Here is a 26,916-nt window from a genome sequence, read left to right on the forward strand (position 1 = left end):
CCTACGCCTGCGTAGTTTCCTTTTTCCAGACTGGAAAGACTGCCCACCTCCTAGATACATGGAGTTGGTGTTGTCAGGAAAGGAGAGGGATAGATGGAGCTGGTTCGTGATTTGGAATGCTTCCGAGAACATTGTCTGTGTTTGGCGAGAAATGGGGATTGTCTGCTCTACCAGGGCATTACTCAGGCAGGATTTAAGATGGAAGAGCTGAAATCTGAGCATTCCTGTCTTCCAGCTCTTGTAAAATCCCTACTGAGACGTGCACTTATAAAGCCTTCTGATTCACAAGGGCTTTGTGAACTGGTCCTCCGTGCACCGTGCTGCTGGAGCCTCTGAGCCACACCCAAAAGCAGTTTGCAAAGTTCAAGTTTCCCACGACTCCTAATAAATCAGTGCCATCCTTACTGAGTAGATAAAATTTGATCTTTTAGATAAATGCATTGTTATTATTTGTGGGATCCAGATAGCCCCAGAGGATATTAAAGCCTGCTCCCCAGGGCTAATTTTCATCCATACCATCAGCTCTGCTTAGGATAGTATCTCCGGCCAAGCCATCTACTCTAGCCGATCGTTTGTTTGATCGTTTGTTTTTATGAAAACTGCCATTGTTTTGAAAGATAGTGTAATTCACGTACAGTCTCCTGAACCTTGGATATGCTTAAAGCTCAGAGTTTTGATTGATGGTTAAGAGTTATTACAGAACTCATCAGAGAAAATGAGGCCTCACTGTGGTTAAGCCTGGCAGAAGCTTTCAAAGCTATTGCAGAGCCTACGAAAGCCAAGCCGTAAGTTGTGTGTAGAAGGGCAGCTGATCATCAGTTTCCTTTTTTTCTTATGTTGGTTAATTAATAAAAAAGAAAAAAAATTACGAGACTAAGAGACTTAACTAGGTAGCGGAAACACAAAGCTGTTTAATTAAGTGATTAAAGTGATCCCTTTGATGTAATACATGCTAGACATTTGAGAATTTACCTGACTCTCCTCAACAGCCAAATCAGTGGGTATTAAAACAAATGAGTTTTCCATCTTGCTTTTCGCCAATCAGCTGAATACTAAGTGGCTTTGAAAATTCTGGAGTAAAGCCATCATCATAACCAGTCTTTAAATCACTTTGGTCATCTGTATAAAAATTAAACACGGTTTCATCGTCATAGCCAAATCAGAATTATGTTCGGTTCCGTGCTTGCCATTGTCCCTGTCAAGTTGTAGTGTACCTTGTAGAAAGTTCTGGGGAGAAGGGGTGACTTGAGTGTTTAAATCACATTGTGTTTTATACTTCCAACGTTCCTTGTTTTACAAAGTTCATTTCTGGCAATTATTCTCTCTCTCTCTCTGTCAATGTAATAATCCTCACTTTATGAACTCTCTGTTGTCTGCATAGAATTAATTGTAATTTTTTAGAGCTCTAGCCCTAAGACTGTAGAGCAAGGAATAAACTCCTTAGTGATTAAGATTAGTTGTATGCACATGTTAGTAATAGCAAGGAGCAAGATGAAAACACAAAGTAGCTAAAAATGCATGCACATGCGCATACAGGCCCACTGCCCTCCACTGTTCCGCATGAATCAGTTTGGCAAGCATCGTTGAGCACTTACTGTGTACTGGGCCCTGTGCCACCGATTGAGGCAACTCAATGAACAATCTACTCTCACTGAATAATGTACATCAACGCAGCCAAGTATGGCTCTTGGGCCGTATTTGGCATGCTGCTTACTTTTGTATGGCCCACGGCTAAGAATGGATTTAACATTTTTAAATGGTTTAAAGAAATCAAAAGAAGAATGTATCATGATACATAAAAGTTATTTGAGATTCAAATGTTAGTGTCCATAAATAAAGTTTTATTGGAACACAGACACAGCCGTTCATTTATGTGTTATCTACAGCTGCCTTCCTAGGTACAGCAGCAGAATTAGATAGTTGGATTAAAGACCACATATATGGCTGGCAAGACTGGGAATATTTACTAAGTGGTCATTTATAGAAAATGTTTGCTGACCCTTGATCTAGGTGATTCAACTTTTCCTTTCTGAGTTCCTTTATTATTCCAATACTTCTTTCAACTCTCTCTTTCATTATATTTGTATTAGAACTAAATTTTAAAAAAAATTTTATTTATTTATTTGACAGAGAGAGAGGATCAGCAGGTGGGAGGAGCAAGGGGAGAGGGAAAAGCAGGCCCCCCACTGAGCAGGGAGCACAACCTGGGGGCTCCGTCCCAGGACCCCGAGATCATGACTGGAGCCGAAGGCAGATGCTTCACTGACCAAGCCAACCCAGGTGCTCCCCAAATCTGTCCTTTTTAGAAAATGGATTTCTGGAAGGGGAATAGGGAATTTGTTATGTGCCATTGGCCAGAATCTCCTTCCATAGCCAGTCCTAGCTGGAAAGGATGCTGGGTAACGTGGCTATTTTATGTTTGCTTCACTGTCACCCCGAGCAGAATAGGGGTCCGATACTAAGAGAAGGAAAGGAGAATGGATATTGGGTAGACAGCAGGCCATATTTGCTTCCGAAAATAAGTACTTTGCCCAAGGTCACAGAGTAACTGAAGATTAGCAGTGGCTCGAGCCTCTTCTCTTGAGGAAGGAGGCTTGGTTGTGACGTGCAGTCCCTTTCCAGAAGTTTGTGTGAATAAGGGATGGAAATGCCTGCAGTGCTCACAGAAAACTGGGGAGCTTTTGATCAGTCACAAGCAGCCCCGGAAATACTGCTTGCAGAACATGATATGCAGTCCCTTCTCTGTTGATACCGCTCTTCTCTCAGTATTTGCCCTGGGACTTGCCTTTCCTTCTTGTCCGTGTAACCAAGCCAGGGGGTAATTAATTGCAGACCTCCCACCGATACTTTAACCATTCAGCAAGCCATCGGACTATTGGAGCTTTGTTCATCTCGTTCTTGAGAGGTTAAGAAGTGATGTAATCGCTCTTTGCCTTAAAGGGTGTATCAGAGTACATGCAGGAACATGAATGCCCATCTAAGTGTATCAAGCAGGAATCTGTGTACTAGGGGCACTCGGAGCTCATGCAGTCACCGGGAGGGCCGGAGGGGGAAGGGCCCAGTCTCCCAGTGAGCAGCTGCCCGCTTGCAGAAGGGGTCTCCTCAGGAGATTGCCTGGAAGCTGCTGGCACAGCGGCCTCTGTGTCTGCGTCTGCCCATAGCTGCCAATGGCAGGGGAGGAAATGGTGTCTCCTTGTCTGCCTTCCCAGGCTCCTGTGAGTGCTTCTCACTGGCAGATGCTGTCCTGGAGCCATGCCCTGTGGGATGGGATGAAGATGGAATTCTGAAGCTTCTCAGGGAACAATGTAGAACAGCCTGGGGTGGGATGACGTGGAGCTGACACCAGACTGTCTGACAGGAGGACATTTGATTTTGAACGGAGGCACACGTTTGGGAAAGAAGAGCTCCGTGTCCAGATGTTGACAGTGTTTTACTAGTATCATCACCTTATTCTCTCTGCGTGTCCTTGGGAGATGAATTTAGAGATCCTTTGCATTTCTCTGCCGGCTCTGTTCGAGTCATGGTTTTGCTAAATAAATAAAGAGGATTCAGTGACCCCCATGTACAGTGTAGAAGGTAATATATTCTGTGAAGCTCCACCGTGCAGTGGGGGTCCCAGAGCGTGAGGTCTGCAAAACAATGCATAATTCATCAGCATGCTCCAGAAAGACCAGTGTTCAGAAAACAGTCGTGGATGACTCAGCTTCTCTCTTTCTTCATTTGGGGTAACTATCGGGAGCTCTTTGTTTGCTCCAGGTTATGCTTGTGACTTGCGGTGAGCTCATAAAAGACACTGAGGGACTAAGTGCAATGAGGGAAATGAAACAATGGGCTTGAAACCAGGTAACTTATAGACATAGGAGGTATTGTTTGGTGTGGGGGGAGAGTCCTAACGGCTAGCTATCTGCTCTCGGGGTCACCTCAGGCTTTCAGTGTCACTCACAGGGTTTGTTTGTTTGTTTTTGTTTTTTGTTTTTTTTTACTCACAGGATTTCGAAGGCAGGATTGGATCTGTGCTATATTTGAGTCTGCAACAGCAAAACCCATTATGACTGGGTCCTGTGGCACTTGTAAAATCCTCTCTGAGTCTTGACTTTGAGGTTTCTGGTGATATTTAATGCTGGAATTATCTCAAGGAAGATAAGAAAAACATACTATCTTATTCCATTTATTTGTTGGGTGAGGAAAATGGAAAGGGACTGAAGGAAAGAACTCGTTGCGAGAGCAATGTGCAGAGGTCCCTGGTTCGCTGCGCTGGAATAAAACCGATGTGTCCGGGGTTGCCTGGTGTCTTCCGCTGGCTCTTCTGGAGGCCAAGCTGGAGATGAAGCTGCACGTGCAGGCGGCTTAGGAGTCATGCAGCAAGTGTTCCCGAGAGAGAGCAGCAAGGCGATGGGGGAGGCCAACCAGGGTGTGACTTCAGGGCAAGTGTCAGACAACCTCATCGTTCAGGGGACCTCTGGAGGGCAAGTTAGACCTCACAGTTTGTCCTTAATGGAGGTGAAGGAGCAGAGCTTCGGGACTCCTGCCACAGTCGGTCTTTGGCTGAAGGCTGCTGGGGTGGGTCGGGGTGGGGGTGGGTTCCCAAGGCAGATCAACTCCCAGAAACTGTTTTGTGCGGTCACAGGTACCAGTAGCCCTAGGACAGGCTTGCTAGGAGTCTGAAGTGCTGGCCATTTGAGAAGAAAAAGCACATTAGATACTGGAGAGGACTGTACAGAAGCAATACAAGGGATCCCCAGCACAGGGGGCTGGAAGTGGAGGTCTGGGCAGGTCTTCCTTACCAGGTACTTACTCTTGGAGTAAGCCACTCTTCTGTTTTTATGCAACCCAGAATCCAGGGAGAGAAAAGAGACACATTTTCCCGTGGAACTGTAAAGTTTCTCCAGAGCCAGAGTTGGCAAACCTTTTCTCTAATGGGCCAGGTAGTAAATGTTGGAGGTTTTGTGGGCTGTGGGGTTTCTGTTCTGACTACTCAACTCTCTGCTGGTAGTGTGAAAGCCGCCACGGATTGCATGTGAATGAGTGATTTTGGCTGTGTTCTGACACAAGTTTAGAGAGCCGGAGGTGGAGGGGGCGGGGTAGAGGGGGACAGTAGATGGGGCCCAGGGGCCATAGCTGGCCAGTCCCCACTGTGCAACATTCCTTGCATGTGCCTCAGGTGAGTTTTCCTTCATCCGTTCCCTTTATGCTACAGAACACAGGGAGTCAGTACTCTGTCTATCAAAGGGATGGTTATGGCAGATCTTAAGTTAGTCTGGACCCCCTACTTGCAATCTTTTCTGGTATTCCAGCCATCATTCTCAGTGTGGCGCGATAATTTTGCTGAAAGGTGACTCATCTCATTTTACTCCTGCTAAAAACATTTCCTTCTCTCCTATCCATAAAAGAAAAGAACAGACTCTTTGCCTGGTATTCAGGAATCCCTATAAACTGGCCCAAACCAGTTTTCCTATGTATGTCTCCCTACCTCGTCTCCTCCTTTCCCCTCCTGGTGGCTTTCTACCCCAGCTACAACAAAGCTCCTGCCCGTCTCTGTGCAGTGACCTTCCTTTCCAGCTCCCTATCTTTGTCCTTGTGCCCTCCTGCAGTGTCCTTCCTCTCACCTTTGCGTTTGGAAATCCCACCCATTCTCGAAGTCTCAGTTTGGTCATCTACGTTAAGCATTTTCCTCATGAGGAATTAGTCTCTCTGCAGGAATTTGATAACAATACTGTGTTTCTTTTGAAACCTTTACTTTTTTTATTTTTACTATGTGTTTGTGCATCCACTGAATTGTCAGTATATTGAGGGCAGGGACTAAATTAAACTTTTTTTTTTTGCATTTCACAGTGGGTTACATTTACTAGACACTCAGTAAAGAGAGTTTTCAGATGAACATCGCGTCCTACATTGTGTGATTATTAATGATTTAAGTGCTGAAACTCTGACCTCATTTTTCTTTTTCCTTCTTATAGGCAAGAGCTGTTTTGGCAAAAGTTGGCTATCCTGAGTTTATAATGAATGACACTTATGTTAATGAAGACCTGAAGGCAGTAAGTGCTAAATATACTGTATTTTTGGTTTTTGGCAACTTTTACTGGCCTCATGCCTTTCAGCTAACCCAAGCCCAAGCACTTAGACCGGGTAGTGCCAGAAAGCACCAACTTTTGATTCATCCCTTGGCTATATATGAGCTTCAGTATGCCAGGCGAATCACAAGATTTAGCACAGATTCAAAATAAAGGAAGTGTCAGAAAGAATGCATGGCTGAGTGGGTACCATAAAGCACATGGACCTGGATTAGGTCTGATTTGATCATAAAGGAAAGAATTAAGCAAATTGAATATTTTATAATTAGTGGGCGTGTTCTAATGCAAAACGCATGATGTTTGTTGTCAGACATTCTTCATGTGCTTCATTCATACTAAATGACTAGTAGTAAATCTTCCTGCTGGGAGTTAACGTCATTAAACTTTATGCGTGTTTTGGCAGATTAAGTGCATATACATATGACTCTCTAATTTATTGTGAGTTGGACTGTGTATTTGCAGTATGTTACTGATGGAGGAATAGTAATAATTCTTTTGTATTCTGATATTTTGGGACCTGTATTTTCCAGTAGATACATTCATTATAGGCCTTTCTAATCACCACCACTGTTTATTTCCTTTCCTACAAATCGTACTGATAAAGAACTTCTCTTCCTCACAAAACCCCCTGTTTTAACCTTTCACTACATTTTCTTGAAAAAGTAATTTTTTAGAGTTTAATAAGTAAGGTTCTGAGGTGTAGGTCTTTCCTGAAATTGTGGTTTGACAAGTCACATAACTAAAAGCAGTCCTAGATTTGTAGCTGAACATCAGAATTTTATAAGATTATTCAAAAGTGAGAGAAGTTTTCATTATAAAGTTTCTCCATTGGTCCAAGATACGGCCTTTGAAGGATTGCTTCAGCTGCCCTGGAGGAGGATAATATGCTTCAGCCCATCTCATACATTGTTTTGTTGCTGAAAAATCTCAGTATTATTATGATAATTAAAAATACTGATGCACTTGACACATACGTACATTATATTGTAACCTCCACAGTAATCCTGTGAAGTAGATGGTGTTTATCTCCATTTTGCTGAAAAGGATGTAGAGACTCAAAGATGTTAAGTGGTTTCCTCAGTGTCCTACATAGTGTCAGAGGACTGAAATCCGGGCCCAGAAAGCTCTGCCTCTAATCAGAGCAGGGGTTCTGCAAGCTCCTTCTCAGACCCCTGCCCCAGAGGAAGAGTAGTGGGTTTGAGGAATTGGTGGGAGCTGCCTTTCCAGAGCTGGTTGGAAGGGAAGAAAAGAGGGGAGGTCAAATCGTTAAGTGGTTAAGAGCACAGGCCTCAGAGTGCCTCTGCCTTTTCCATTTACTAGTTGTTTGTGTTTGTGCAGGTTTAGTTAGCTTGCCTTCCTGGGGGTAACCCAAAACCAGCCCCTGAAAAGGCAGGCCACTCCAGGTTGGTTAAGTGGTGGGTTTCACAAGCCAAGGCAGCGTACATACAAGGGCAGCAAGACGAGTGGATCCCCGCACCTGCCTGTCAGATTTTTAAAGTTTATATAGAGGCCCTAACTAGGTTCAGTCATGTACACTGTGCAGATGTCCCCCACACTGCATCCCGTTCTCAAGGCTGTGTCTTCTCAGCGGCCCCTGAGAGTGGGAAGGGCAAGCAGAAGCCACGTTCCTGGGAATAGGGGGTGGGAAGCCTCTGACTGCCCAGGTCCATCTCACAGGTCAAGTTGTAGTCAAATTTTCGATGACCTTCTCCAATCCTCGGTACAGGAAATAATAATCACCAAGTCTTGGTATTGTCAGGAGGATGAAATGAGAGTACATAATTATGAAAGTGCCTAACATAATGCTTTGGTGCATAAGTAGTTTCCTTTTAAGTGCTCACTGGTACTTTGGAGATCAGTATCTGAACCGTTGCTGCTGAGAAGACCATCACTGGGGCACAAAACACATCGAAGGAAAGCCTGGATGAGACTGGCCATTATCCTAAGTTAAGGATGCGGATGAGAAGGTGTGAGAGGTGGGGCGCCTCGGTGGCTCAGTGGTTTAAGCCTCTGCCTTCGGCTCAGGTCATGGTCTCAGGGTCCTGGGATTGAGTCCCGCATCGGGCTCTCTGCTCAGCAGGGAGCCTGCTTCCCTCTCACTCTTTCTGCCTGCCTCTCTGCCTACTTGTGATCTCTCTCTGTCAAAAAAATAAATAAAATCTTAAAAAAAAAAAAAAAGGTGTGAGAGGCATTTCGGTGTAGTGGTTATGGCACGAACTCTGGGATCAGGGTGCCTGAAGTTAGATCCCTTGTCTGCCATTTACTGTGTGACCCAGGGTAGATTATATAGCATCTCTGTGTCTCAGATTTCTTTTTTCTTTTTTTTTTGTTTTTTTGTTTAAAGATTTTATTTATTTATTTGACAGATAGAGATCACAAGTAGGGAGAGAGGCAGGCAGAGAGAGAGAGAGAGAGGAGGAAGCAGGCTCCCTGCCAAGCAGAGAGCCAGATGCGGGGCTCGATCCCAGGACCCTGGGATCATGACCTGAGCGAAAGGCAGAGGCTTTAACCTACTGAGCCACCCAGGCGCCCCTGTGTCTCAGATTTCTTATATCAGAATGGAATTGAGAATAATAACCTCTCCCTTATAGGGCTGCTGAGATCAGAGAAGTTAACATATTTAGCATTTTGGAAAACTGACCCAGGCACGCAGTAAGCATAGTCTAAGTGTTAGTTGTAACATCTTCAATTTGTATGTAAGACATTATTTTGGTGAGGAAAAGTCATGAATTGACCTGTGCAGGATCCAGGTGCCTCAAACTGATTTAAAAAGCTATACAGATGGAACAGTCTCAAGCTTTAATCAAGTAAGATAGCATTCAGGGCTCACTCACAATGCTCAGCTGATCAGGTTTTGTTGGCAGTCTGCTCTTGTCTGAAGCAAGTGCCCAAAAGTGTGAGTACTCGCCAAACGTGGCATCTTTTGTGAAAAGAAACCAGATGCCAGACAGGCTGCAGTATCAGGTAGGTTTCCTTGTTTCTCCAGGGTCTGAACTGAAGCCATTGTACACCAAGATTTTTAAGCACTTTAGTCAAGAAACAGCTTTTGTCTGACTCATACCCAGAGTAGACACAGTTGCACCCAGGAGTTTCTGACAGTTTAAAAAAAAAAACAACAGACGGCAAAAAAAATCCAAATACTGAAATTGAAATACATTTGTGTTCAGAAGTGGATAGAAAAAATGAATAAAACCCAACCTGAATGTAGGTAAAGGATGCTTTATGTGATAGACAGTAATAGTGTCGCCAAGGTGAATAGCAGTAGGGCTAGAGTATTACTGGGGTGTAATAAGGCTGTGTTTTCAGTTTTGAGAAACATGTAGATAAGGACTACTATGGGGTCTGTGAGAAATTTCTGGTAATACAAGCTCTGAGCACAAGAGGCTGTTAGAAATGAAAAACAGCTTACTTTATTTGATGCAAGCAAAGATATGCTTCATCAGGCAGGAAGGCGAAAGAGGATAGAGATTGGGTAACGGATCAGATGAAGGTCAAGGAGAAAGCCGGAAGACTGAACTTGGGTTCATGTGGAGATAAGAGCAAATGGAAAAGAACTTGGAGGCAAATGTAAAGAATTCAGAAAAAACATTTCCTCTCTCTGAGATTGACAGGGTAAACCGAGATACCCAGCCGAGTATTTCTGAACAATAATCTTACTTTAGTCTTTGAAAAGAGCAAGAAGAGAGGAGATGCCCTTTGTGTGAACCCCTGGTAGCATGCAGGGAAAACCTACTGGTTAGCTTTAAATACGTAGGCATCAGTCCATTTTCAAGTTAGCCTTACAAAGCGTTCCTTCATTGATCCTTCATGAAAATGGACTCAAGTTGATGCCAGTTGGGGAAAGTTGCGGTATTAGTCAGGAAAACCAGAACCACACTAGGTATTTCAAAGAGAGGAGATTTCATAGGAAGAGGGGCTGAAGATTCTTCCAGAATCATTGTCAGAAGAAAGAGGAGAGAGAATGAAAGATGACAGACACAGCATTCTTTCCCTTCCTGCCACCTGCTGATTTCACCCAGTGCCTGCTCTTGGCAGGAAGCCAGCTGGCACTTGGGAAATAAAGTTTTCAGATTCCCTGCCCCATCATTCTAGAACAGAGTAAAAGGCTAGGCATGTAGCTGAGAAAGACAGTAGGTAAGGAGTTGGCCCTGCTAGGTATTTCACTCATTCTTGTGAAAGCCAGTGGAGGACTGGACTAAGGGCTAAAGTCAGAGTCCCAGCTGGCCTCTATTTACTTAGGAGCATTGGATCTGGGTACTTCTTCAGAGAAGGTCAGTGTTTCTGGTGAGTGATAATCACACACATACACAAGCATATCGGTATGCATATAGAGATACACAGATGTGTGAACCTGCATAATATACTCTGGGGTGGGTCCTGGTCTGCTGTAGCCGGTGGGGAGTGAGTGAATGAGTGAGTGAGAGTGTGTGTGTACGTACCAGTGACAGAGTGAGTGTGTGTGTATACGTACGTACCAGTGACAGAGAGTGCTACTGCCACTGTCCAAGAGTGAGGTGAGATTTAGGTGACATGCTCCAGAGAAACAGGTTGCTAAAATATTCAAGTAATTCTGTACAATAGGTAAAGAAACAAAATCAAACATGGTCCTAAGTTTGACCAAGTCATCTCTGGCCACTATGGCCCAGAAGAGCCAAGAGTGGGCACTGGAGGGGAGTGCCCTGGGGCCTACCAGCCTTCCAGCCAGTCTCCTGTAACTCCCACATGCTGGCCTCCATCTCGTTTGTTCCCTCCCCAAGAGCAGACCAAGTCATCCCCGTCCCCCATTGGTGGCTACGGGGCACCTGGTTCCTTGGTGGTGTGCTAGCTGGCACTCCTCAGAGTCACCCTTAGGTGGCTGCTTGTGGGAACTGCGTCATCCACAGTGTATCATCTATGTAAGTTGTTAAACAGTTTCAACATCGTCTCTGTGTAGGTATGTATGTATGTACACACATAGAGTACTTAAGGACAAAGCTGTCTAAATGCAGCAATTCTGAATATTACATTGCTATAAATTAGGGAAAACATAAGTACAAAATCTGAATTCCATCAAGTTTTTAGAAAATTCTGTGAGTGCCCAACAAAATCCTTCTTACGGACACTCAGATATATCTCTGAGTATCTTTAAATGGATTTAACTTGAAAAGAATTCTAGAATCTCTTTGTCCTATTGGCTCACGTAGTATCTTATCAACATGTACTTATTCTACTGAGAAGCTGCAAGCATTTGCTTGTTCTGCCCTTACTGTACATACCTCACCTTTGAGGGGTCATAAAAACTTTATCCCTTTATACCTTTAGTCTGTGACACTTGGTACTTCATATCCTGGATAGGATTTCCAGGAGGAAAAATTCAGATTCCCCTAAATTTTAGGATCTGGACGACTATTCCTAGGATATGACAACAAGAGCCCCAATGAGTTTCCCAGAGATCACCCAGTTGAAAAGTCAGGAGATGTAAGTGATTGAAAGTCATTATCAACTTGACCTACATTTTCACCAGTAATGGGTAGGACAAGAGGCTTTCAAGCCAATTATTGTCTGTTGCAGAGTTTAAGCATTTTTTTTTGAAGATTACAAGTGGTTTTCAAATATTCATGTGCATTTGTTCTTGTTGCTGTCTCCACAAGTGGAACTTTCCCAGTGATAGCTGGGTTTCATGGTTGTTTTTCCTTTTGTTCAAGGGCCTGTTGAAATATTTGCACCTATCTAAGTATTATCACATGGTGGAAAATTTGGGAAATAGAGAAAAGGCATGAAAAAGCACTCATAATATTGGTACTAGAACATAATAATACATACTTCTATTTCACCATGTTATCTTGCCTTTCTGTTTTTATATTGCTGAAATTGACACATATATAATTTTGTCTATTGACCTTTACCATTAACCCATTGTTTTGGTCTTGACTTCCCTAGACAAATTAGCATTATTTTAACAGCTATATGATGCTAAGTAAACTGCCTTCACTCATTTAGTCACTGCTTCTCCTCCCACCCTTAATTCTTACCTTTGCTTCCTCCTTCCCTGTACTGTTTTTTAAAAATATTGTATTTATTTATTTGACAGAGATCACAAGTAGGCAGAGAGGCAGGTGGAGAGAGAGAGGGAAAAAGGCTCTCTGCTGAGCAGAGAGCCCCATTTGGGGCTCGATCCCAGGACCCTGGGATCATGACTTGAGTTGAAGACAGAGGCTCTAATCCATTGAGCCACCCACCCTGTACTGTTTTTGTCTAATCACAGTTTTCCTTATAAGGATCAATGAAAGGAACATTGCAGTTAGAAAACTCACGATTTGAACTGTATGGCTTTGCCAAGTTCCATAATCTCCTCGGATCTTTTCCGCATCTATTATTTGGGAATAACAGGAGCTGGTCCTTCCCTACCCCCAAACACTTAACCGGTATCACAGGAAGAAGTAAAATTTTGTCCCCTCTTACCTATGATTTCCACTAAATAAATGGAATAGATCAATTAAATTAGGCTGAGAAATAGCATATGTTCTGTTTAATAATTAAAACAACCTTAAAATTGCCCTTCTAAACATAGATAAGCCATTGGCTAATTGTAATGACTTGCCTCTGAGTTTTGCTCCCCATGATTATTTTTAAGGCAAATGGTAGGACCTTATTTATTTTAAAGTATATTTTTACTCAGTGCTCTTCTTTTTAAGGAAATTTTTGGATGGTTTTCCATTTAATATCTATAGAACAACCTGAATATCAAGGTTTCTGTTTGTTTGTTTTTTTCAAATTGAACAGGAAAGTATCACAATTAGCAAACTCTTCCAAAAGTAACAATTGACCCCACTGATACTACCAAAAAGAAAAGTTAATATTTATGAAGGCAATTCCTTTGAGAGAATTTCCCGGAAAGTGTTGTGAACCCAAGAGTGAATCTGAATTTTTCATCAGTTGCACTCATATTCTGAAGGATCTGTCAGAGCTGTCTTGGGAACAAAAGCTAAAAAAAAGGCTAAGGGTTGAAGAGTGGACAAATCTTTTAACTATATGACCCAGGATTGCATTAGGATGTTGGTTAAGGTTGCTTGCTAAAACAAGGAGCTTACTCTCTTTCTTCTGAGGTTGACTATAAACTTCTATTTTTAAATACAATCAATTATAGGATTTTATTTTGAAGCATCTCAAACATTGGAAAAGTCTGTAAAGTCCTATTTGGAACACCTCTAGTTTAACAAATATTAAACATTGCTGTATTAGCTTTATAATGCACGTACACATTTGAAATGAACAAGATACATTGGATATTCTTTTTGTAATCTGCCGTGATCTAATAATGTCCTTTCTTCCTGCCTACCTCCTTCCCTAGATATAAACACTATCTGGAATTCAGTGTTTATTATTTCCATGTATTTCTTTATGCTTTTGCTATATAGGTATGTATCCATAAACTACATACGGTATCATTTTACATGATTTAAAGCTTTAAATTCTCTCATACATACAATTTGCCTTATTCACTCAGCATTGCTTTTGAGATTATTTCATGTTCATGCATACATACCATTCTTTAAACTGCTGTATTATTTTCCACTATGGAACTATACCACAATTTATTTATCAGTGACCCCGCTAAGAGGCTTGAAGGAGGGACAACTTAAAGTCCTTTCTTTATAACTGGTTGGTCAGGTAGAACACCAAAGATGCCAGGAATCGATACTTGCATTCTTGCCTTTCTCCCTGTGCCTTTAGTTATTTTGCTCCTTCCTTTACATTTTGGCCTGACCTCTGGAAAGAGCAAGATGAATCATTAACAAAAGTTACTCCACAGATATAATGAGTATCCTTCATACGTTAGGGAAGAGATGAACGTGAGCCAGATGTTGGCCAGCAAATAGATGATTGTCAAATCTATAGCCATCAAGTTGCTATGCGTGTATTCATATTTATAATGTAATGCCTGTAGTTTCACATACATGCATTTACTGTATTTTAATTTTTCCTTTTAGAAGAGTATGGTTTAAATTTATTAAAAAAATTACAGCTAGTGAGATTTTGGTTGCTCTTGGTTATTTGCTTATTCAAACATGTATTTTTCTTATTTTATTTGCCACAGTAGTATATATTTTTAGAGATTTTTATTTATTTATTTGAGAGAGAGAGAGCACAGAGGGAGAGTGAGAGGGGGAAGCAGACTCCGTGCTAAGCAGAGAGCCCCTATGTGGGGCTTGATCCCAGGACCCTGAGATCATGACCTGAGCCCAAGGTAGATGCTTAATTGACTGAGCCACCCAGGTGCCCCAGTACTATATTTTCAAACCAAAGAATTAGCCATCACTACATCCCATTGCTTTTACTGTTATGCAGATATTATTTGCAATATTTAGGTTAAGTACTGCTTGTTTTGTAGATAGAATGCCTAGAGAATTCCAACTGTTTACCATTCTCCTTCCAAAAAAGGAAAAGGAACTCAGGAATCATTTATGTCTGTCTCCCTATTTTAATACACAAATTGTTGTGATGCATCAAGTTTCTGTTTTTCTATGCAAGCTGTAATCTATGATTTGCCTCTGTAGTTTCATTAATTTTTAGAGACCAGAGAATTTTTTGAGTGGTAAGAGACAAATTCTGTTAATAATGAAATGATTCTAGTGACTCCATTGTGCTTAGCAGGGGAAATAAATCTCTGAACCGCTTGCATTGTTTCCCTTCATGAGCAAATGCTGATTATAGTAAATTGGATCTTAACATTTGACTAAATCATCATCTATAAGCTAAATGTGGTTTCAGCTGACTAAACTGAATGTTATTAGAAGAACCTATGTGACAAATAAATAAAGAACACATTTCAGAAAAGATCGAGGACTCATGTGAGCCAAGAAATTTCAAACCTAAGAGGATATGTCCTATAAAGGTTAAAGTAGATTTTTCAATTATAAAGCATATGAAACGCGTCATAAATTACTGCAGCATCTCTTGTTTGTTTACCATGATCCAGAATAATCATTTTGATTTGAGGACTTTTTCTTGTAAAAGAAAATCACGGAGATTAAATTCCATGGCTCTGTGGATACTGGGTTAACTGGTGAAGGCTGAGAGGTGTCCGGAGGAGCGTAGCTTCTCTGTTGGTTGTTCATTTGTGTGCTGAAGACTTTGTTCAGACTTTGTTTCTTTTATCTGCACTTAAACAATGATGGTCGTGGTTTGTTTTATTCAGATCAAGTTTTCAGAATCCGACTACTTTGGCAACGTCCTGCAAACCCGCAAGTACTTAGCACAGTCTGATTTCTTCTGGCTGCGAAAAGCGGTTCCAAAAACAGAGTGAGTAAAAACAAACAAACAAAAAAACAAAACAACAACAAAAAAAACAAACCAAGGGGCGCCTGGGTGGCTCAGTGTGTTAAAGCCTCTGCCTTCGACTTGGGTCATGATCCCCTAGTCCTGGGATCAAGCCCCGCATGGGGCTCTCTGCTCCGCAGGGAGCCTGCTTCCTCCTCTCTCTCTGCCTGCTTCTCTGTCTGCTTGTGATCTCCGTCTGTCAAATAAATAAATAAATAAATGAAATCTTTAAAAAACAAAACAAAAACAAAAAAAAAAAACAAACAAGGCCAAAACAAAACAAAAAACCCCCATAAAAACCCAAAAGGGAAAGAAATAAGTATGCTTGTGGGAAGTGAAGTCTCCTCAGGTCAAACTGGGTAATCCCCCCCCCCCCCCCCCCCCAGTCAGAGTAGCCAGCTGGCAGGTTACCTTGGTTCGGCCAAAGCGTGTTAGGTTTTGAAAACTCTTATTTCTGATATGATATGAATCACTTCTCCATTCTGATGATGGCTGCCCCACTCCTAGCACCAAAACATTGTAAGAGGGCTTATTGGGATACAGATGTTCAAGTCATTTCTAGATGTAGGTATGAATATATGTATATAGAAAACAAGTTTGCCTAGAATTTCACGCTCAAGTAGAAACTTGCAAAGATCTTAAAAAAGAACAAAAGCTTAAAAATACAGTATAGTTACAAGTGTAGAAGTAATTATATAATTATGAAGTAACCAGGAGATTTTGTCAAAGTAATAAGTGTCAGGGCATGGCTGGCTGTATTATTTTTCTCCAGTATAAGTTAAGATTTACCCTCTTTCTTCCCAGCTGCCTGTAGGGACTATCTCCCTAGGTAAGAAAGCTTCCCGAGGAACTTTCTGGACTGGGGGCAGTCATGATGTCCTTCCCTAGCAAAATATGTATGATGAAGGTAACTGATAGCAGCTAACAATTACTATGTTCACAGTGTGCTAGGAAGTACTTTACCTGTTCTAACTAATTGTATCCTCTCTTCATTTCTGTTAGGTGTAGGTACTATTAATAAATAATACCATCCCCACTTAACAAATGAATAGGAGGCTTACAGTTGAGAAATCCTTCAGCTCAGGTTTAGATTACTTTGTCAAAAATTTGATTACTTGGCAATATACTTGACAGAGTGTTACATGTGAGGTTTAGATTTCTGTTTGTTCATTTTGGTTATTGTACTTTGCAATTTCAGAAGTTCCATTTGATTGATTTTTAGTTTCTGCTTCTCTGTTGTGATTTTCTTTCTTGCTTATCTCCCTCCCCCCTTTCTTTCTTCCTTCCTTTCTTTCTCCTTCCTTCCTTCTTTTGTTCCCTTCCTTTCTTCCTTGCCTTTCCTTGCCTTCCTTCCTCTCTTCCTCCCTCCTTCCTCCCCCCCTTCCCCTCCCCTGCCTTCCCTTCCTTTCCCTTCCTCTCCCCTCTCTTCTTTCTATTCCTTCCTTCCTTCCCTTCATCCTTTCCTTTCCTTCCACTGTTTATCTCTGTCTTTCTCTTCCTCTTTCTCCCCTCTGCTCCCCTCCTCACCCCTCCTCTCCTCACCCCTCCCCTCCTCTTCTCTTCTCTTTCTGTAGGCTCCATACTCAGCATGGAGCCCAACACGGTGCTTGAACTCACAACCCTGAAGATGCTTAACTGATTCAGCCACCCAGGTGCCCCATGATTTTCTATTGGTTGAGTCATTTTCATTCTATTTACCATTAATTCTTGTAATATAGTTTAATTCTTTGGACTTATTTATAATGGCTGCTTTCAGATCTTTGCTAAATCTAACACCTGGCTTTGCTCTGTCAGTTTTTATTGACTTTATTTTCCCTAACACTTTTCTTCCTTTGCATAGCATAATTTTTTTTGTTGTTGAAAATGACATTTTAGGTAATACACGGTAACAACTGTGGATTCTGATTTATTTTTCTGAGGCTTCTTAAAAAGTAGCTTTTAGGGGTGCCTGGTGCTCAGTCATTACGTGTCTGCCTTTGGCTCAGGTCATGGTCCCGGGGTCCTGGGATCAAGCCCCATGTTGGGCTCTCTGCTTAGTGGAGAGCCTGCTTCTCCCTCTTCCTCTGCCTGCCACTGTGTCTACTTGTGCTCTCTCTCTGTGTCAAATAAATGAATAGAATCTTAAAAAAACGTAACTTTTAGACTGCAGAATCTATCTCCCCCATAGTATGCAGCCGTGGATGTCTCTGCTCATTTTTAAAACTCTTATTTTTTAAAATTTTTTAGCCTCTCTTGCTTGAGGTTGTCCCTGTGCAGAGCTTCGCCCTCAGCCAGGGATTGGGGCAGACCTTGTGCTCAGACACCTCGAGTCTGTAGGGCTTCTGCTCTCTGCCTGTTGATCTGTTCGTGGGCCGCAAGTACCTTCCTCCATCAGCCTCAACGTCTGCTTGCCACTGGGCTCTCGCGAGTCTCCCCTGTGTACGTGCCTAGTGTCCCAGTCAACCGTGGATATGGAGTCAGCTGATCTCACCCTTCTGTGACTCATTTCCAAGATCCCCCTTTTAAATTTCTGGCTTGTCTGACCATCTTCCCATGTCTGACCATCTTCCCAGTGGGAACTGTAATTTCAGGCTCGTGGAGCTGTGGGTATTCCTTGTTTGTTTTCACCAAGGTTGCCACTTTTAGCTGACAAAGCTGAAGGTTTTCACCTCCATTCCCAATCAAGTCCACCCCCTGTGGCCGCGAAGCTGCTGGTTTTCCAGCCAGCCCTACCTATCTTTTATTTTTTTAAAGATTTAATTAATTTATTTGGCAGAGAAGGCAGGGGGAGAGAGACCGCAAGCAGGGACAGAGGGAGGGGGGAAGCAAGCTCCCTGCTGAGCAGGGAGCCTGATGTGGGGCTCAATCCCAGGACTCCAGGGTCATGACCTGAGCAGAAGGCAGACACTTAACCAGCTGAGCCTCCCAGGTGCCACTACCTTACCTCTCCTGATAGAACTAAGTTCTCACTGGCCAAGCTGGGAAGGGTGGGAGCAGCCCCTGGCAAGAAGGCCACAGACTTCTGTTGTATTTACTCCTAAGTTCTAGCAATTTTTCAAAATAAACATTTTTCAGTGTGTTGTTGGCTTTGATGATCAATTCCCAGAGCCCTAAAGTTGTTGTTTGTTGTGATTTTGTCTAGTTTTATACTTGATTTTTTATGGAAAGTATTTGCTGATTTTTTAATATCCTTCTAGCTGGAAACCTGGATCCCATGGCCCACTTTTTTTTTTTTAAAGGACCACTTTTTAATCTTGGCTGATATTCTGGTCTCCAGACCTTTTATACTCTCTGAGTCTCTTGTTACTCTCCCTTCCAACTCTCTGCTCTCTTCTAGACTCTAGAAACTCTAGGAAGTGTACCAACCCTTGGTTTAAGCTGTGATTACTGCCTGTCCTTTGTCCCCATGGCTGCAATCTACCAATCCCTGCCCTTTACCCTTCTAGCCTTCCTACAACACACACCCACAAAGTTTGTTACAACTGTTGGACTTGAAGGAGGTGGCCTACAGCTGAACTATTCCCCTGCCCATCCCCGACTCTAATCAAAAGAACAGAGGAGGTTAGAAGGCTTTCATATATCTCTGGAAATGATAGGCAGCTGCATTAGAGCTCTGTGTTCCACTGTCCTTGGTTCTCTCCTGTCATCCCAGCATCTCTCCATCCATCTCTCCTGCTTCATTCCTAACCTCAGTTATTCAATAGACATTTTAGATGTAGGCTTCTAAAAGTAGCTTCTTGAATCTGATAAGTTCAGCAAATGTTTTCCAGTATCCTGATGAGCCATGTACATGTAGTACGGTCATCACAGATCTCTGTGAATCATCCTGGTTCTTTTTCAGATCTACTTCAGATCAGCTCAGACTCTTCTTGGAATTTGTGGGAAATTCAAGGTATTTTTATCACCAGTATTTTTCTCAATTTTCAGGCTTTGGGCTTCTCAATATTAGAGATGCTGTCAAAGTAATTCTTTAATTTCAAAATGGGTTTTTCATTTGGCTGTGTAGCAAGGCCTAGGTTGCTAACTGAAAAATCCCTAAATGTGTCCTCTTTAACATCATCCTAAAATACTGATGGACTGTCAGATTCTAATCTAATGGCCTTGACTATTCCTAATATTTTATTTATGTCTTAGAAAAATGCTGGCTGGCTTTGTGGGCTTAGGTGAACTGTGTGATCTTGTATAGTTTTCTTCTCTGTTGGAATACCTCTTTCACAAAGACATTAAATTGGTTAATGTTTCTGGAAAATTTATCTAGCAATGAAAATCAGTGCAATAGCACAAATAGTTTTTTTTTAATGTTTTATTTATTTTAGAGAGTGAGTGCATGTGCAAGCAGGGCGGTGGGGCAGAGGGAGAGGCGGAGAATCTCAGGCAGACTCTGCGCAGAGTGAAGTGTCTGACCCAGGGCTCTGTCTCGGGACTCAGAGACCAGGACCTATGTGGAAACCAAATCAGACGCTTCACTGACTGTGCCACCCAGGTGCCTCTCAATGGTGCTAATTCTTTCCTCAGACTATACGCGTATTTCAGGGAAAGCAACATTAAGAAATTGGAGATCCTCTTTCTGTAGTAAAGTGATAAGATAGTTTTTTAAAAGAAATTTTGGGATGCTCCTTTTCAGGCATCCTAGGAAATTTTAGCTTCATGATACCCATTGGCTTTAATTGACATCTTTTAGTTTTGAAAATTGGTGGGTTAATCTAGTGGGAACAATTTGGGAATAGCTCCACTACATGAGTTTACTTTGAACAGCACGTTATGATTTTATTTCCACAAAGCCCTGAAATACCGTTTTGCTTCTTTGTGGGTATAGGAGATAAATACCCTTTATCTTTCATTCTCGTGGAATTCATTTCAGCTGAACTAATGTGTATTAAGAAGTTTCTAGCACAGTGGGAAATGTCAGCCAGAATGGAATTAATTGGGTGGTCATCCCTGAAGGTGCATATTTAGGGGTTGGTTCTCAGAATTGTCACTTCATCAGCTTGCTTAAAAATAGAGGATTTAGTCTACTGCTTGGCTTGAATCAGAAGTAATTTTTTCCCCTTAGCGTCCCCTCTCATTGACAGAAATGACTTTCAGTCAGCTTCCCTATTAACTCACTCTCATTCGGCTGTGACCAAACATGTCTGGGTCTTCTTTCTCTATCTTTTCAAACATATGTTAAAAATATGGGGTGCCTGAGTGGCTCAGTCGGCTGAGTGGCTGACTCTTGATTTTGGCTCAGGTCATTGATTTCAGGGTCCTGGGATTGAGCCCTGTGTTGGGCTCAGTGTTCAGCAGGGAGCCTGCTTCAAGATTCTATCTCCCTGAGGCGCCTGCGTGGCTCAGTGTGTTAAAGCCTCTGCCTTTGGCTCACGTCATGATCTCAGGGTTCTGGGATTGAGCCCTGCATCGGGCTCTCTGCTCAGTGGAGAGCCTGCTTCCCTTCCTTTCTCTCCTCTCTCTCTCTGCCTGCCTCTCTGCCTACTTGTGATCTCTGTCAAATAAATAAAATCTTTAAAAAAAAAAAGATTCTGTCTCCCTCTCTCTGACCCCCTGCTCTCTCTCTCTCTCTCTCTTTAAAATAAGTAAAAATAAATAACTTTTAAAAATATGTAAAAATACATGAAATGTCTATACAAATTATGGTTTTGCCTATAATTTTTTTTTTGGTTTTGCCTATAATTTTTGTTTGCAAGAGCATTATCTATGAAATGGGAAGGATATACTCTATCGGATATTAGAAATACGGCAATAAATATTCTGTGGTTTTGCCGTTCCTGCAACTGTCTTTAAGAGTTGATGGGTAAAATGTCAAACTTTAGCCTGATGTACATTTCTTTTATATGGCCCATAGAGATTGGGGTACCAATGTCTTTGTCTTTAGACAATTGTATTTCATTATTACTATTGCACCCCTTTTGTGTATTCCATTGTCCAGTATCTTTTCATCCCTATATAGTTCCCTTTGAAATTTATATGAGGCTTCTTCATACCTTTTCTATCAAATCCTTCCCCAAACACAGAACATCCCAAAGTAGTGGTAAGAAGAATTTAAAGCGCTTGAATTTAAAGCTATTTATTTATTCAAGTAGATTTATATAGCAATACAGTCATTTAAATAGATGTACCGATCTTCTGCTCAGTGCATGCCACTGGGACAATAGTCTTAGCCCGTAAGGAGCTTAAAATCTTGTTGGGAGATAATTCGCATGAACTCTTACGCTTTCCAGGCTCAGTCAGTTAGCAAATGGTGACCTCCCCAAGTATAAATGCTAGGGGGTGGTGGGGACTGTGGAGAACCCCATTTAAATGAATTCCACTTCAGTCCTTTAAAAGACCATCATGTTGGGCAAGCGAAACATCTTTATGGGAGAATTCAACCCAGTGGCTACAATGTAATCTATGGACAACCAACTTTTCAATGTTTCATTTATTTACTGCTGTGTAACAAACCACTCTTAAGATTTAGAGGCTTAAAACAACAAGAATTACCTCTCTCCCTCTCTCTCTTTCTTTCTCTCTCTCTCTCTCTCTCCCCCTCTCTCTCCCTCTCCCCGTCTTGTGGCTCTGGCCAGCACTGGGCTCAGCTGGTGGCTGTTGCTTCCCGTCTTTCATGTAACTGCAGTCAGAGAGTGGCTAGGGCTGGTGTCATGGGGAGGCTGCTTCTCTCCCGTCTAGTGGCTGATGATGGCTGTTGCCTGGAGCGTCTCCTGTGGCTTCGTGAACTGGGCTTCTTCACAGCATGCGGATTGAGCAAGAAGCATCAAAGAGCAAGTTCCTGAGAAAGAGAAGCGGAAGGGAGCATGTTTGTACACCAGGGGGAGGTTGTACTGCCTTTAAATTGCCTAGTTTGGGAAGTCCTGTGGTGTCATTTCCATTGCAGTTTATGTTGTAGAACCGAGTCACCAAGGCTAGCCTATAATCCAGAGGAGAGGAATTTAGGCTCCACTTCTTAATGGGAGGAGTGAAAAAAGTTATAAGCACATATTAAAACCAGGGTTGGTAGCCTTATGTTAGAGAACAGTAAAACTGAATGTATAATAAACTTGGCTATAATGAGGAAGATAGACGAAATATTTAGTGGCTGGTTTGGCATGGGCACTGACCAATAAGAAGAAATACTAGTGCCTACAAGTGCTAGGATCTACTGGTGCAGCAACTTAATATCAGCTCTGGGTATAATCAAGACTCCAGACATAGCACAGAGATAGCGAGAGCTCTGAGAAGTCAGGAGAGGCGAGATCATGTGTCTGAAATAGGATGTTTCAGCTACTCTTGCTGAAGCTTCAGAGGCCCCATTGGGCCCCACCTGGTTGTTTGATTTCTTTGTTTTGTCCACCTTTGTCCATCAGCAGTTAAAAACATTTTTCCTGCAGGGACCCTTATCTTCATGTTTGATAAGTCCACTAAAGGTAAGGGAGAGTTGAGAGGGGGAGGGGAAGGGAAGGGATGAGCTCTAGGAATACACATCATCTTCGGTGCATAGTATGCTTCAGTCCAGTGTCCTCTAGAGGCCAAGTTGAGAGGCACCTGGATTCTCCCGTCTTGACTCAAACTTCAGGCATAGAAATGCTGGGTTCTTTGGGTAATGTGTTAATTTTCTGTTGCTGCTGTAACAAACTAACGCAACGTTAGCAACTCAAAACACAAATGTACTGTCTCACAGTTCTGGAGGTCAGAAGCACAGGATGGCTTCGCTGCTTTCTTAGATCCAGGTTTCGTGAGGCTGGAATCGAAGTGTCGGTGGGCTGGGCTCGTAGCTGGAGGCTCTGGGAAGAATTCTGTTCTGAGCTCATTGAGATGTTGGCAACTCCTCTACCTGGTACTTCTAGAACTGCCATCCCTACTTCCCTGCTGGCTGTCAGTCGGGAGCTGCTGTTCTCTTCGTGAGACTTCTCTCTGGTCCTTGCATGATGGTCCCTACATCTCAGCCAACAACAGCATGTCGGATGCTTTTGACTCTTGGAATCTGATTTCCTCCTTTGCATCTCTGGATTCCAGCCAAGGAACAGTCTCAGCTTTTAAGGACTAATGAAAGATTGGGCCCAACTGGATATCCAGGATAATCTCTCTGTTTTGAACTTTACCCTTAGTTATATTTGCAGTGTCCTTTTTGGGATGTAATGTATCCTATTCACAGGATCCAGGGATTAGGACATGAACATCTTTTGGGGAGCCCTAATTCTACCTACTATAGGGAGTGACGTTAGGGCAATGAAGGGACTTTTGCCTTCTCTTACTTCCTCAAGAAAGTAGACCAGTCAGTAGGTTTGTTTGCTAAACACTAGGGCTTATTGAAATACTATTCCTAAACCTGAAGGCAGAGAGTACACATTTTATGGAAAGGAGTATAGGTTTCAGTTTTGACTAGAGGAGGCACTCATTTTCTTGATATCCAGGAATGTCTCCAGTATGATACAATGTTTAAGAGAACTGGTTTGGGGGGAAAAAAAAACTGGCTTGAACTCAGATCGGACCTTATGCAGGTATGTAATGCTTGTTAAGTCTCACTGTCCTCGTCTGTGAGATAGGCCAGTAATTTCTATAGTTGCTGTGGGGAAGAAAACCCGAGGAATAGGGCATGCTTAGGGCGTTGTGAGCGCTCAGTGAAGGTTTGCTGCCGCTGCTACTACCACTAATGAGAATAACACCATGACCTATTTGTAGACTTCTTTATACGGAGAAGGTATGTGTGGATCAAAAAGAATCAACACTTGGATTTCCTACCGGTTTCATATTAGTCTGACAGAAATTATTAGCTTGTTGTAATTCTCCTATTAAATATAAACTACTAAAATGATTGTTCCGAAAAGGGATTTATACGAGTTTATTTTGAACAATTTAGCTTCAGATAGCTTGGTTTTCATCCTAAAGGGAGAAACTCACTGGCATCTAAATTAGGGGTCCACACACTGCAGCTTGGGGGCTAAATCTTGCCTGATGCCTGTTTTTGTATGGCCTGTGAGCGCAGAGTGATTCTGAGAGATAAATATTTGCAGTCAATTGAAGATAGGAAGCACTAACCTCGAATCCCAATTAAGCAAAAATGTTATTCTGCCTCAGAAGAATTCCATTCTTCTCATTAACGGCCTGTCTTAAAAAAATTGTACTCAGTTATTACATTTTTAATTTCATCAACATCATTTTGCGGAAGCTTTGCTCCTACACTAGAGGTATCTATATAACATCTTGGATTCTTGCCTCTTTGCCTGCAAAATGCCTAAATGTTTACCATCTGACTCTTGACAGAAAAAAACTTTGCCAAGCCCTACTCTAAGTAATCTATGCATTTCAAATGGAATGTAGGCTCTTTGTAGCCGGAAAATACTCCCAAGACCTCTTAATGCAGTACCTAAATTTTATAGCTAAAACCACACCCCAGGAAGGTGGGTAGCTATTGCAACACAACCCGGCAACTTAGTGATAAAGGCAGGAAGAGCCATTCGATCTGGAGCTTACATCTGTGAACTCAGGGGTGCCTGGGTGGCTCAGTCAGTTGAGCATCTGCCTTCAGCTCGGGTCATGATCTCAGGATCCTGGGATTGAACCCCTCCTCGGGCTCTCGTCTCAGTCAGTGGCAAGTCTGCTTCTCCCTCTCCCTCTGATCTCTTTCACTTTCTCCCTCTCTCAAAGAAATAAATAAAAATCTTAAAAAAAAAAAATCTGTGATCTCGCGCCTGGAGCAGGCAGACCCTCTGGGCAGCATGGTCATGCTGTAGTCATGTCTCTGTACATGGGCCTCTGTGCTGTCATCAATCTAAAACCTCTAAAGGACAATTCAGAGGTGATGCCTCATAGAAACTTAGCTGTCCCATGGACCCGTTGAGCAGGGCCTGCCGAACATCAGCTTGTTGCTCTTTCCATCTCTGGGGAGAGCCCTCTAGATTCTAGAATTTCTCCTTAAAGCTATTTCAGAAGCACCGGTGCTGACTTTTTCCATTACATTAGGAAGAGTGAATAACCAGGCATATGATCATATATTCTCATTGAGCCCTGTTCAGTTTAGGACGAGATTGTTCACTGCACAGAGCAATAACCATAAACTGAGCTGAGAAGTTGCCCATATGCCCCACTTCCCCATTGTTCCCTAGTTGTTTGCTAACAAGTCCTGCCGCATTGTGTTCATTCCTGCTGCCCTTCCACATGGATCGTGGTGATTGCCTGGTGGTATTTGCTTCTCTTTCTACAGGTGGTTCACAAATCCAACAACCGTCAACGCCTTCTACAGTGCGTCCACCAACCAGATCCGTGAGTACCCAGCTTCTTGTCTCCTTGTTAACCTGGCACGAAGTGGAAGGAACCCTTCCCTCCCTATGATTTCTTTATTGCCCTCCAGAAGTGATCAGGTATGTTGGTGAGCACCGTTTCCCTTCTTCTCCCCACGTGCCAGATTTTCCTCTCTCCCTTCACCTTATTGAGTCAACAAACAAACAAAAAAACAAAAGGCAATAAATAAAACACAGTGCAGTTGGCCATGGAAAGGAGCAAGCTTCCACTTTCCTTTCATCAGGATCTTAATGATTTTGTCCAAACCATGTGTCTTTTTTAGGATTTATGGGAAAAAACAAGCAGTAGCTGGGCTGATGACAGAACCTGAGGGGACTAGCTATAAAGAAAAGCCCTAGGATGTAAAGTCTTAGCTTGCTTTTATTTACATATGTTGAGTAGATAAAATTATAAATGCTGTGATAAATTTAAAAAATAACTAAAGATTAGATAAAAAACGTGACAGCACCAAGTGTTGGCAGCAGGGACACATGTACTTACACTGGTGGAAAGGTAAATTGGTTTGCCAGCTTTGCAGAGTCGTCGGCGGTGCCTGGAGAAGGGCAAGGTGTCCATGCCTGTCTCTGACCACCATTTGCACTCCTGGCGTGGGCCTCAGCGTGGTGTTTCTCAGTGTGGTCTTGGGACCAATGGCAATGGCATTGTGGGGGAATTTGTTAGAAATGCAAATTCTTGGGCCCCATCTTAGGTCTATGTTAAAAAAAAACAAACCCGTGGGGCTCAGAAATCTGTTTTATTTAGGCTTCTGGGTGACTCTGCATAGCTTGAGAATTATTGCCGAGAGACCTCCCCTGAGGAGGCCCATGTGAGAATGCTCATACCGGTGTCGTTCATAATAGCAGAAAAAGGGGAGTAACCTATGTGTCCCTCTGCAGGAACATGGCTCAAGTGTGGCATGTTCACCCAAAGGAATTCCAGGTAGCAGCGAATAATGAAGGACCTAGAGCAACATGTATTAATGAGGATTAAGTCCATAAATCTTGGTTGTGTGGGGGAAAGGACAACTGGGGAAACTATATCGAGTATGATACCGTATAAAAAAATTGAAGAGTATGCAAAAACACTTCTATATATTGTCTGGAGGTATAACCTTTTGAGTGAAAGTATGAAGGCATTCATGAGAGCGACAGACATTTGAGTTCAGGTTGGCAGTGACCTGTCGTGGAGAGGGTGGGCCGCTCCTGCTCAGGCCCTGCCTGGCTGGTTTCTCCTCCCTCCTGCATTTCTCCTGGTCCTCATCTTCACTCCCTCGTGTGGTGATAACATCTAATCTCACACTTTTAAGCACATC

The 26,916-nt window shown here is 42.5% G+C and overlaps 1 protein-coding gene across 10 annotated transcripts in view; it reads left to right on the forward strand.

The window, feature by feature from the left end:
• The window catches only part of PHEX (phosphate regulating endopeptidase homolog X-linked), a 221,876-nt gene that overhangs the window by 138,415 nt on the left and 56,545 nt on the right, over window positions 1-26,916 (forward strand). For all 10 annotated transcript variants that reach the window (XR_006816898.1, XR_006816899.1, XR_006816901.1 and 7 more), the window contains 3 exons: window positions 5,958-6,035; window positions 15,250-15,353; window positions 25,528-25,586. Coding sequence is in view for 6 of the 10 variants with exons in the window: in XM_045996132.1 (XP_045852088.1) it covers window positions 5,958-6,035; window positions 15,250-15,353; window positions 25,528-25,586 (241 nt within the window). In the remaining 4 variants the exon portion in view is untranslated. The remainder of the gene's footprint in view (window positions 1-5,957; window positions 6,036-15,249; window positions 15,354-25,527; window positions 25,587-26,916) is intronic.

This window comes from Meles meles, chromosome X, assembly GCF_922984935.1.
Source record: "Meles meles chromosome X, mMelMel3.1 paternal haplotype, whole genome shotgun sequence".
Classification (NCBI taxonomy): Eukaryota; Metazoa; Chordata; class Mammalia; order Carnivora; family Mustelidae; genus Meles; species Meles meles.